This window comes from Anabas testudineus, chromosome 9, assembly GCF_900324465.2.
Source record: "Anabas testudineus chromosome 9, fAnaTes1.2, whole genome shotgun sequence".
NCBI lineage: Eukaryota > Metazoa > Chordata > Actinopteri > Anabantiformes > Anabantidae > Anabas > Anabas testudineus.
In genome coordinates, this window is record NC_046618.1 from 11,923,915 (window position 1) to 11,936,620 (window position 12,706).

The 12,706-nt window shown below is 39.1% G+C and overlaps 2 protein-coding genes across 2 annotated transcripts; one reads left to right on the forward strand and one right to left on the reverse strand.

Annotated features, from left to right (window-relative positions):
* The first annotated feature begins 385 nt into the window (after positions 1-385).
* On the forward strand, positions 386-7,181 carry myo1ha (myosin IHa). Its single transcript, XM_026343427.1, has 31 exons — positions 386-532; positions 691-806; positions 953-1,151; positions 1,243-1,323; positions 1,771-1,950; positions 2,038-2,136; positions 2,228-2,341; positions 2,417-2,488; positions 2,584-2,703; positions 2,798-2,865; positions 2,996-3,101; positions 3,202-3,282; positions 3,394-3,485; positions 3,768-3,862; positions 3,947-3,993; positions 4,110-4,190; positions 4,428-4,533; positions 4,627-4,744; positions 4,867-4,980; positions 5,064-5,140; positions 5,220-5,288; positions 5,376-5,460; positions 5,550-5,712; positions 5,787-5,870; positions 6,027-6,120; positions 6,194-6,249; positions 6,331-6,466; positions 6,560-6,630; positions 6,724-6,821; positions 6,915-7,014; positions 7,109-7,181. The coding sequence occupies exons 1-31, from the start codon at positions 410-412 to the stop codon at positions 7,133-7,135; spliced, it is 3,072 nt and encodes a 1,023-aa protein (XP_026199212.1). The 5' UTR covers positions 386-409; the 3' UTR covers positions 7,136-7,181.
* Positions 7,182-8,875: 1,694 nt separating this feature from the next.
* kctd10 (potassium channel tetramerization domain containing 10) lies at positions 8,876-12,607 on the reverse strand. The gene is given in 8 exon segments (XM_026344326.1): positions 8,876-10,115; positions 10,226-10,291; positions 10,293-10,422; positions 10,638-10,690; positions 10,817-10,903; positions 11,090-11,259; positions 11,367-11,580; positions 12,541-12,607. Coding segments are annotated over 8 exon segments (942 nt in total). The 5' UTR covers positions 12,544-12,607; the 3' UTR covers positions 8,876-9,896.
* Positions 12,608-12,706: the final 99 nt, after the last annotated feature.

The window sequence follows — 12,706 nt, forward strand, 5'->3', positions numbered from 1 at the left end:
TTTCTTCAAAGACACATCGGACCTTTAGACCTCTTGTTTCAATAGAACTAACTGGGACCATGTTTGTGCTTTTTCTGGTTCTTTTTTTTACAGCTGTCCTCCCCCATGGAGCCATTTATTCCAATATTCATTCATCCAGCCGCATTTGTCAAAACACAAGACGGAGAATTCTGAATGCATTGTTATGTATGCTAAATGTGTTACAGTTGTTATCGCTAATGAGTTTGCTTCCTCTGAAGTTCAGGATTAATCGAATTCATAAATTCTCAAAACAAACTTTAATTTGTGGTTGTATATTACTGAATGTGTAAATGTGATTTGTAGAAATCTGCAGATTGTGGTGCTACGACTAAAACTAAAAAAAACACTGTTTTGACTGGTACAACTTGTTGGACAGGGTCAGCTGGACATGGAGGGTGCTCTGACAGCCAGAGATCGAGTTGGAATCCAGGATTTTGTCCTTTTGGATGAAACCACAGAGGCAGCCTTCCTCACCAACCTCAGGAAACGCTTCTGTAATGATCTCATCTATGTGAGTCTATGAAAGTGCTTTAGAAACTCTGTCATCAATACATATGTGTACATGTACATGCACGTTAGATCACCTCTGTGTTTGAATTGTTATGTATAAATAAGGTTGTCTTATCCTGCCAAGCTGTCATAAATGTCTAATCATTTTGACCCTTTTAGACCTACGTTGGCACATTGTTAGTGTCGGTCAATCCCTACAAAGAGCTGGATATCTTCAATAAGAAACAGATGGAGCTCTACATGGGTGTCAACTTCTTTGAGCTTCCACCACACATGTGAGTGTAAATCTGCATCAGTAATGGAAAGATGTTGGTGTATCTACAGCAAGTGTCTTTGTACCTGACTACAACTATAAAATCTTAATGTGGTCCAATTTGGGGACAGATTCACTTGTCAAATATTACAATGTGTTTACCTACAGCTACGCGTTAGCAGACAACGCCTACCACACTATGCTGACTGAATTTAACAATCACTTCATCCTGATCTCTGGTGAGAGTGGAGCAGGGAAGACTGAGGCCTCCAAGAAGATTCTGCAGTATTATGCTGTCAGTTGTCCCAGCACCACTCTGCTGAACACTGTCAGGGACAAAATGCTCAAGTCCAACCCTGTCCTTGAGGTCTGACACTTACTTAATGTTAAATAACCATACTGACATGCCATAAAGTAGGTTATCCTAACCTTTATCTGACGGTTGTGTTCTCCTGCAGGCTTTTGGGAATGCCAAAACCCTGAAAAATGATAACTCAAGTCGCTTTGGGAAGTATATGGATATTGAGTTTGACAGCGAGGTGAGGATGAGAAGTCACTATTATACATTATGTTTAAAGTGGGATGTAACCAAAAAACAGTGGTTTGTTAACCTTTGCATGGTTTTTGTGGTGGGATTTTCCACCTTATTTTTGATGAACTATTCATACATGAACTACAAGTGATAAACACAATTCAACAATAAAATGTATAGTTTTAATGCTATGTTTAAAAAAGTTTACTGCACTTTCATGGAAAATATTAAATCTTCTAATCAACTGTCCATGTTCAAAAACACAAACCTTCAAATGAACAAATACATAAATCAAGTCACTAATTACTTAGGGGTGATTTGATAAATATAAATTTTTTTATATTATTATTATTATTATTATTATTATTATTATTCCAATCTGGCCACTGGACTATAGGCTATGCTTTTTTTGCAAGTTGTATAGCTGCTGTCTTTAGGATCATGATTCACTTAGGGGGATGCTGTTGGAGGTCATATCCTGAACTACCTGCTGGAGAAGTCGAGGGTTGTGCATCAGAATCATGGAGAGAGAAACTTCCACATCTTCTACCAGTTAGTGGAGGGAGGAGAGGACAGTCTGGTGCAGCAGCTGGGCCTGGAGAGAGACTGCCAGCATTACAACTATCTAACTCAAGTATGTAGAACTTCTTGACCAGGTTTTAGATTTATATGAACATTGTACACTGCCATAATCCTTTGCTGCGTTTACCACTTCTGACAGGGACAGTGTGCCATTGTGTCCTCCATTAATGATAAGAATGACTGGAAAACAGTTAGAAATGCTCTGCAAGTCATCAACGCTGATGATATTAACACTAATGTAAGTCGCATGCTGTTGCTGAGGCTCTGATTTAAACGTTCTCTCTTATCTACTAGTTTGGCTTTACCTTAAGAATATTTATTCTGTGCAGCACTTGTTTGAGATCATTGCAAGCGTCCTCCATTTGGGGAACATTCGGTTTGACTCTGACAGCAAAGGCCATGCCCTCCTGAACAACAAAGCAGAGCTGCGCTGGGTCTCAAATGTAAGAAAAAAGCCATTATTACTCTGCAGATGTTACAAAAACAAGAAAGCTGTTTAATGTTATTTCTTCTTAAAGCTGTTAGGGGTTGATGCCTACACCCTGCAAGAAGGACTGACATACAGGAAGATTGAAGCCAATAAAGATGAGGTGCAAGGGTGGTAAAATGTCCTTTGACCTTATTTGTGTGTATACACTGTGCATGTAGTGTTTGAAATATGGCTACGTTATGTCTCACTGTTAAGGTCCTCAGCCCATTCACAATTGACCATGCCATCTATGCCAGAGATGCCCTGGCCAAAGCCATCTATGGACAGACCTTCACCTGGCTGGTCAACAGGATCAATGAGTCCATGGAGAACAAGGTGAGAAGAAGGGTGTGTGACAAATGACAAAACAAAGCCAGTGAGGATGACAATGTAGTGTCTTTAGTGTTTCATCTTTTTTTTTAATTGCCAGGATCCTTCAAAGAAGACTGTAATAGGGCTTTTAGACATATATGGATTTGAGGTTTTCTATGTAAACAGGTAATACACCTTGATGGTTTGTAGCTTTCTCAACTGATGGCTGCTGGGATTTACTACTGCTACACAGCTGATACTGTGATAACGATTTTTGTGCAAGAGCAAAGTTGACCTTTTTAACCTTTTCTCTCAGTTTTGAGCAGTTCTGTATAAACTATTGCAACGAGAAGCTGCAGCAGCTTTTCATCCAGTTGACACTCAAAGCTGAGCAGGAAGAATATGAAGCAGAGGATATAGAGGTAATCCTGTATACAAAAACCTGGATCGCACAATGAATCAGTGAGCTGGGTGTGTTTACACTGACTTATGTTGGCGATCTTCTTTATAATTTGACTCTAGTGGGAACCGGTGCAGTTCTTCAATAACAAAATCATCTGTGATCTAATTGAGGAAAAACACAGAGGAATCATTTCAATATTGGTGTGTACTTGATGAAGTACATCATAAAGCATGGCCATCAGATTATAAAACAAATAATGCTTCTGTGACTGTTATGTCAAAGTGGGATCAACATCAATACACATTCTGCAGGATGAGGAGTGTCTCAGGCCAGGCGAAGCCACAGATCTCACATTTCTGGAAAGACTGGAAGACAAAATGGGAAATCACCCTCATTTTGTGACGTAAGTTGATTTAAGCTGCAAAAAAATCCAAAATAATTTCAGTGAGGAGATGTGACATTTTCTTTTCTATTTGTAGTGATGACAAAAGACAATGGCAAACTTTTATAATATTTAGAATGTACTTTTCTTGTTTTAATTACGTAAAGACTAATCTAAATGATACTGTGCATGTATTAAAGTCCTGCTGACCGGTGTCTTGTGACTGAGCCAACAGTGAGCTGACAGAGATGGATTAGGATTCACTCCTCACCCCTCTGTCTCTCACCACCTCTTTGACCCCAGGCACAAACTGGCTGACAAAACGACACGGAAGACGCTGGAGAGGGGAGACTTCCGTCTCTTGCATTATGCCGGGGAAGTCACCTACTGTGTTGTGGGTAAAAGGAATCACAATCTCAGACTATGTTACTCAAACATCTAACCCCTTTGAACTGACAAACTAATTTTCTGTAATATTCCAGGTTTTCTGGACAAAAATAACGACCTTTTATATAGAAACATAAAAGATGTAAGTATTTTGTTTAAGAGAGGAGGCTAATACAAGGCTACTAAATGGTATTTGGGAAACAAATGTTTAAGTATCATTGTTGTGGCACATTTGTGTGTTGTCCCACCGTCTCATAGCTGATGTGTCAGTCTAAAAATGCCATAGTCAGAGAATGCTTCTCCACAATGGATCCAGACAGCAGGCGAAGACCAGAAACAGTGAGTTTCTTCAGCTGTTTCACCAACAAATCAGAACTTATATCAGCAGTACAAAACTAAATGTATTAATGTATTTGTTCACATAATCTAGAAGAGAAAATTAGAGATTTATATGTATCATTTGATTTGCAGGGGAGATTTCTTCTTAGGCAGTGACAGAGAATAAATCATCATTAAGTCATATATATCTAATTGATAAACTGTTGGGGAATCGTGACCCTTGTGTTATGTGCATAGGTGGTGACCCAGTTTAAGAGCAGCCTGCTGAAGCTGACAGAGATCCTCATGGCTAAAGAGGCCTGGTACATTCGCTGTCTAAAATCTAATGAGTCCAAGCAACCAGGTACTTTATTTAATCAAAGAATACACACTGCTGTTTTGTTAACACCTTGGAGATAATTAAATGTAATTCATTGTTCCTTTCACACAATCACAGGTCAGTTTGACGAAGCTCTGATCAGACACCAGGTGAAGTACCTGGGTCTGATGGAGCACCTCAGGGTGAGGCGAGCTGGTTTCGCTTATAGACGCAAATATGAAGTCTTCTTAAAGAGGTGATAAAAAAATGGAGCTTGGACACTTATATGTGTTTTTTCAATTAAAAAACATCAGTTTAAGTAGTTCCTTTCCAGTGCGTTTAAAATATGCTGAGTGGGTTGTTTGCTGCATTTCACAGATACAAACCTCTGTGCCCTGCCACCTGGCCTCACTGGAGAGGAGTGCCTGCTGATGGAGTGGAAGTACTGGTTCAACATCTGGGCTACCTGCCAAATGAGTACAAAATGGGGCGGTGAGGACAACACTTCCTAAATATAACAGAGCAAACGCAGTTTTAGCCAGGAGTAACAAAACCTGCTGTTTTTCCGTTTTCAGTACCAAAATATTTATCCGTCATCCAAGGACACTTTATGCCACAGAGGATGCTTATGAGAGATGTAAACATGAACTGGGTGAGTCCAAATCAACTGTGATTAAAGTTAAATTCTAACTAGCTGCACAGCAATTTAATGTCACGCTCTGAAATTGCAGCAACAAGGCTCCAGGCCAAATACAAAGGATACAAGGCAAAAGGAGAATTCAGAAAACAAAAAGAAGCTGGTAAACGTCACAGCACGATGTAGACTAAGATGTACTGTGTTATTTTGTGATGAGAGGAAAATCCCTGTTGTACTTTTACATCCTCAGCGACTAAGATTGAAACGTGTTGGAGAGGGGTGCAGGCTAGGAAAGAGAGGGAGAGAAGAGCCTGGGCTGTAAAAGTAATCAAGAAGTAAGAAAGAAGATGACCAACATCAATTGATAGCTCCTATTAAAGATGTGAGTCACATTGTTATTCATATGATATTCTGCAACTTTCAGATTCATTAAAGGTTACATGACCAGAGGACAAGCAAAAAGTACAGACAACTCAGAGTACCTGGCCTTTGTCAGACAAAGTTACTTGAACAGGCTTAAAGGCAATCTGCCAAAGAATGTTCTGGATAAAACCACATGGCTGTCTCCACCAGCGGTGCTCACAGAGGTAATTAAATTAATTTATTATTATTTATTTTATTTATTTTATTTTGAGTCTGCGCATCTTTTTCTTCTGGTCAGACATCAGAGATCCTGCGAAAGCTACACTACCGTCTGATGGTGCGGAAGTATGTGAGAGGACTTACACCTCAGAAAAAAGCACAGGTAACACAGGCATGAACACACTTCATCACTTAAAACAACTACTGAACAGCAGCATCCATCCATGTCCATGTAAACAAATGAAATAAAGCTGGATCATCATCTGCAGGTTTTGTAGTGATCAGCGGTATAATTTCACGCCTTTATTTGACCCTTCAGCTTCAGCAGAAGCTTGTTACCAGCTCCATGTTTAGGGACAAAAAGGACAGTTACCCACAGAGCGTCTCCCAACCGTTTGTGGACACCAGAATCAGTAAGTATCCGATACATTCACACAATACTATTTTATGTTGAGCAATAACCTTTACATCATTTTCTACTTCAAGATGAACAGGACATAAACATAAGGGTCATCCAGATGATTCGCAATGAGCACATCAAGGTAATAAAATGTTATCATACTCCCAGTGTAAACACAGCACCGCATCTAACTCAGCTGACTTGTTTTGTATTCTGTGTGCAGTACAGCGTGCCGGTAATTAAGTATGACAGGAATGGTTTCAAGCCAAGGCCACGACAGTTCATCCTCACCCAGACAGCTGCCTATATGATAGAGGAAGCCAAGATCAAACAAAGAGTGCTGTACACCTCTCTCAAAGGTCAGGGCAAATTTGATAATACAGTATTTCACTTGCCATTATGGATATTTTTACATTAACAAGTTAAAACAATCTGTAATTTACTCATTTCAGGTATTTCAGTCAGTAACTTGACTGATGGCATGATTATACTCCACATAACATGTGAGGACCCTAAACAGAAGGTGGTGGAACAAATCAAACCTTCACAAAACAAAGTGGCATCTTTATTGTGAGGTCATTTTGTCTGATTATATTTTGCTCTGTGGTTGTTTCAGGGGGATCTGGTAATTCAGTGTGACCACTTGTTTGAGTTTTTGACTAAACTCAGTGTTATTGCTAAGAAACAAAATGCAGTCAATGTAGTTAAAGGGAGGTGAGTCTGCATCTAAAACAGATATGTGGTGATGCAGAGACTTGATATGTACATTGATCTAAAACACTTGTGTGTGTTTTCTCTGATTCCTAGTATCAAGTTTGAATTCCAGCCAGGGAAAGAGGGTTCAGTGGACTTCAGCACTGGGCAGGAGCCCATGGTATACAAAGCCAATAATGGACATCTCATGGTGGTGAGATGGGTGTTAAAGAAGCGCTTGTTCATGTTCTGATCTAAAGTCACTCTGCACACAGAGGGAACATGAATCAAATTGTTTGTCATTGCAGGTTGCCACTCGAGCTAGGACCCGGTAATGTGTGGGTCTGCAGAAGAGACACATAAGAAGCCTGTGCATTTCTTATCAGGAGACCCATAAGGAGCAGATCACTGTGTCTGGAAAACAAATAGCTGCACTTTAGAAACCCCAGATGAGCAACACATCATCCACTCATACCGTGCCTTTTACAAGTATTCATCTCCTTTGGAAGTTTCCTACTTTTATTGTTTCATGACATTGAATCATGGTTGATTAAATTTGGCTTTTTTGATTTTGACCACTAGAAAAAGACTATTCCACTATTCCAAGTTAGAACAAATCTCTAGAAAAATAATCAAAATTTATAATTAATATTAGATAAAAGGTTGCTGATTAGATTGATTAGATTGATTGATAAGCAACTTTGGCAGCAATTGTAGGATTTACCTTGTGTGGCTTAATCTCTGTCAGCTTTGCACATCTGAACCCTACAATTGTTCTCATTGTTCTTTGCCGAACTATTCAAGTGCTACCAGGTTGCATGCAGATCAAACAACCCACGTTCAAGTCCAGACAAATGCTCAGTTGCATTAAGTTCTCAGCTCCGACAACTCCAGAAAATTAACATTACTGTTTCTAAAAGAATTATATATATATCCCGAAGTTGCAGTTTGGACGTCTCCATTTTTAGTTGTGTTGTGTTGTGTTGTGTTGTGTTGTGTTGAAGCATCACAACACCACAGCATGACGTTACCACCACCACACTTCAAGGTCGGGATGGTGTATTTGTGATGATGTGCAGTGTGTAGCTTTTAGTCTGATGACCAGAAACTGGACTCAACTGACCATAGAGCCTTCTTCAGCCTGACTTCAGAGTCTCCCACATGTCTTCTGACAAACTCTAGCTGACATTTGATAGGAGCTTATTTTTTGCCACCTTCCCAAGTTGGCCAACAGTTGCAGTCTCTTCCATCTCAGCCACAAAATCTTCCCAAAGCTCCCCATAAGTGCAGTCACAGATGCCGTGGTGGCCTCGCTAACTAGTCTCTTCTAGCATTAGTCTAGTATTAATCTGCTTGCTGTAGGCATATTTACATGTGCAATATTTCTTCCATTTCTTTATGATGGATTAAACTGTACTCCAGGGGACATTGAGTGAACTGCATGGATCATCTGCTTGTATCCAATCTCCAATTAATGCTTTTCAGTGATGTTTTAATGGAGCTGCTTCTTTTGCACTTCTGTCTTCATGGTGTAGTTTTGGGCCAGGATCCTGATTTCACCAGTAGTCCACAGTAAACTAACTGACTGCAACAGTAATGATTTAGGTGAGTCACTTTAAAGTGGATAAATACTTGTACAATCATTGCATCATCATTTAATATTTTAATTTGATTTCTCTGTCTAGAGATAAGTTAGCATTTTAAAAAGAAAGTCTGTTTCTTTTCATTTGTGTCATAAAGCCTCATTAAATGGACCAAATTTAAATATTATTTAAAAAAAAGATGACTTCCAAGGGAGGTGAGCACTTAAAAATACTAGTTAATAACCATTTGTACTATTGTACCAAATAAACTTGTACCACAGGTAACTGTTTTTATTATTGTGTTGAAGTAAGGATTGGTCTGTGCTGTTGGACACGAGTTTAAACTAACTCAACTGTAAACAATTAAATCCACAAAACTATTTTAATGTACAATCAAATTAACTCAAACTGCTTCAAATGATCTGCCCATTCTGATTTCTCTTTTTTTCACTTTTTATATTCTTTGAAAATAAGAACTAAAAAGCACAAAACAAATGTTTGTAGAAATTTAATTGATAAAGTATGTATAAATATAAAACATACGTAACTGTTCACTTCTGTACAACCTACAAGTACTATGATTGTTAGATATATTTTAACTCAACCTATTGTGTGCAAACGGTACATTCACTGATGAATGTGGTGATGAAGGACAGGTCTAATTTCTCTCTCTGTTAAAAGCTTGTAGACAGGACTCCCTTCATGCCAGGGAGCTCTCTGGTTACAGTCCTTCATTTTAAGCTCGGCATCCGTCGCCGCCGTACATTTAACACTTCAGGGCACAGCTCAAGTTCCCTCCATAGAAAATAATTATTTAGTGGAGTGAAGGGAAAATGCATAAATGTTAAAACTAAATATGGCAGAAACACTACAATGTAATATTGCATCCATGTGTGATATCTTAACTGTATCAAAAAATTGTAAAATTTAAAAACATTTAATTGCCATTACCTGCAGGCTACAAAATACCCTTGGTGACCATGTGGAATCTTTATGTTAAACTACTCCACTGATGACCTTACAGTGGACCCGCAGCAAAAGGAGGAGCAAAAATTATGTACATTAATTTTTGAGCTGCTTAGATAATCGTTGCTCTTCTGAATGCACAGAACCTCAAATAACAAAACATGTACTGACAGTTTTTTTTTTTTGCTGCACACACACTCCGGTGAAACTCTGGTCACATGCAGATGTGCTCGATGCAAACATCAATGTCTAAGGGCTTCTGCACGGTAGCAGACAACACTGGTACAAGTTATCATGACTAACAGAGAATTTAACACTACAGCCTGTGAAACCACACATCAAAGATGTCAAGTCGACACAAACACACACACCAAATCGCTATAACACTACACACTGTAGGGCTCATCTCATAGTTGTGTCCAGGAAGAAGCTGGTAAAATGAGAGTGAGACATTAGGTGCGAGAGGCATTGGGTGTTATAAGGCACAAGCGTAGTGCAAAGACTGTCCATGGTCAGAGACACTGGCTGATGGAGCGAGGGAGGAAGGTCACTGGTGGTGGTGTGTGCGGTCATCGGGCCGTTTGATGTGAATCCTACGAACCCGCTCAATTCGTTCTCGCTCTTCGTCCTCATCCAGGTGACTAGATCGTCCTGCAGCGCCCCCTGTGGCCTCCAGCAGGGCATTGTCAGGACCCCTCCCATCATGGGACTCATACAAGAGGATGTTGAGGGTCTCTTCATATATTCGTGCCTCAGGGAACTCAACCTACGAGACAAGTAGCGTTGCACAAGAGATCAGACCTAGTGCAACAGCAGCCTGAAAATTATAAGAAGGCAAAGATATCTTCAGAGTGGGAATATTACACACATATTTACCTTTGTCTGCTTCTTTTCTGTGGCATAAACAATGGAGGTACAGCACACTTCAGCAATCTTACGCCCCTTGGCCATAAAATGACCAACAACAGATCTCATCTCCAATCACATCTTTGATGAAGAGAACCCGACCGTTAAACCGTAATGACAGCTTGTCAAAGAGCTCAATATTTTTCAGCATGTTGTCATCAGAATTGCTGAAGAAAAAAAAAAAAAAAAAAAAAGAATTACAGAATGCATAATCATTAACGCCTCAACAAGTAGCTAGGAGAGAATGGGAATTAAACCAGTACTGCTCTACCACCTGAGCTGCTGCCACCCCTTCTCTCTCTCCCTCTTTTTTTATTTATTTATTTATTTTTTTTAAACTTTAACATGATGAAACACCTGGTCTCAGTTAAAGAGGACTCACCTGGTATATGAATATTTGTTGTTGCTTCTATTATACAGCAGTTTGACAGTGGGCTGCAAAGACAAAAGTTTATATTTTTAAAGAAAAATCTAAGTGTTAAATTACTTGTTACGGCATGCTACAAATTTAGCACCTTAACAAAGCGACAACAAAAAACAAACAAGCAAACAAAAAAACACCTTGTTTGAGGTTGCAATAAGCTTCTGTTCTTCCTTAGATGAAGTCATCAGAGGCACTTTACAAAGCGGTTCATAAGTTTCTTTGTTCTGCAGAAAAAAAAATCCATTATAAAATGTTCCATTGCTAAACTGCAACACTTGGTATATAATAAGAGGAAGTATGCCCCCTGGTGGAACAGAGTAGCACAGGCACAACACTTCTGACATCATAATGACAGATTAGGTATCAATTTATTTCCCTGTCTACTTAACTTCCCACTGTGGTAATAGTACCTGCAAGGCAGCTGTACATTCATCAGCCAGGCCTTGTACAAGATAATACTTGGCCTCAGCGAGCAGTTCCTCAGTTTCCCGTCGGCTCTCTGGAAGCGGTACAGCTCCATCTCTAAGGTAGTTAAGAATTGTTCCAAAATGTTTGCCACAGCGATCAATTAATATCCAACCTATGGATATAAATGGTGAAACATTAGTTACTAATACATCTCAACCAATGGAAGGCTGAGATAAACCCTTTATATAATTGCATTTTCCATTGTCATCAACAGCTCACCTTCACTGTCTGTGAGGACCTCCATCCTGCCACTGAACATGGCTTTGAGCATTGTGTCCTGTTTGGTTAGTGTCTGCATTGTAGTGTAGTACAGTGCCCCACCCACATTTAACTTCACATATTTCGAGCTGGGGCTGGAACCCTTAAAGGATGTAGTCCGGGTTGTAGCTGCTGGCACTGCCGAGCTCACCACACTCTCTCCTGACATCTCTTCCTGGAATAGAATAACATAAAACATGAATTGACAACTGAATCAGGGCTTGCATATGATTTGAGTGGTAATTTAGTTAGATTAAAAGTTTGATTATTCTGTATTTTTCAACCCATCCAACAATGCGTTAGTTCATCTCTAAACAAATTCTGACTTCTCTAGTCAATCTGTGGCACTCCGTACTAAGCCCAAGTTTCAAAGCTGTCTGTTGGTGCAAGAAAGGCTTTGACATCATTGTTATAAAGGAACGGGTATTTCTCATTTTTACTCATTTCTGGACAACAATGGAACTTCACAAATTAGAGAAATTTGGCTATATGGTACTAGATTATTGCTTCGTAAGATCAACAAATTGTTCGTATAGAATAGTTTACAGTATCACCATCCTACGTGAATTACACTGCAATTTGACAGCAACCAACAAGTGAGTCTGTATCACAAAGTGTTTACACGATTACACGTTGAGTATGTTCTTTGTTGAATTATACAGGTGTACTCGAAATACGGATGGATGAAAACACACTGTCTATGCCCTGGAGTCTTTCAAACGATATAGTGTGTAGTTATATTTTCAGGATCTCGAAATAATTTTGTACGAGTTACCTTAAGAGTTTTTGACAAAGCTGAAAGGGGGCAGAGGAAATTATCAAGACTCACATTTGATACGAGGTTGCTGTTCTTTTACAAAGCTCTAACAATAAGAAATAATATGTTTGAACGATGGTTCGCAGCTTTTTCATTGAACCGTGTCTTCAGTCGATAATAAGCAGTAATTTGAGGTTAGCTATCTCAGCTACTGAGCTAGTTAGCATTAACTAAATTATCCTTAATTATTATTCCTTTATTATGTTATCTGGCAAACGATAGACATAACGTGACACTGAATGTTAAAGTACATTTCTCTACAAAACGTTACTATTACGATTATAATAGGCTTTCCATTAAAAAAATAATTATTTTTACCATAGAACCCACAGCCGACTTTGTAACTCTAGCTTGCTAACGTCAGTCAGCTAACACCCACTTCCTTCCGGTCCAGCTCTACGCAGTTAGAAAAATTACGTCAACTTTTCTGTGCTCCACTTAAAGGGACAGTTCATATTATTTTGCTTAAATGTTAAAATTAGTA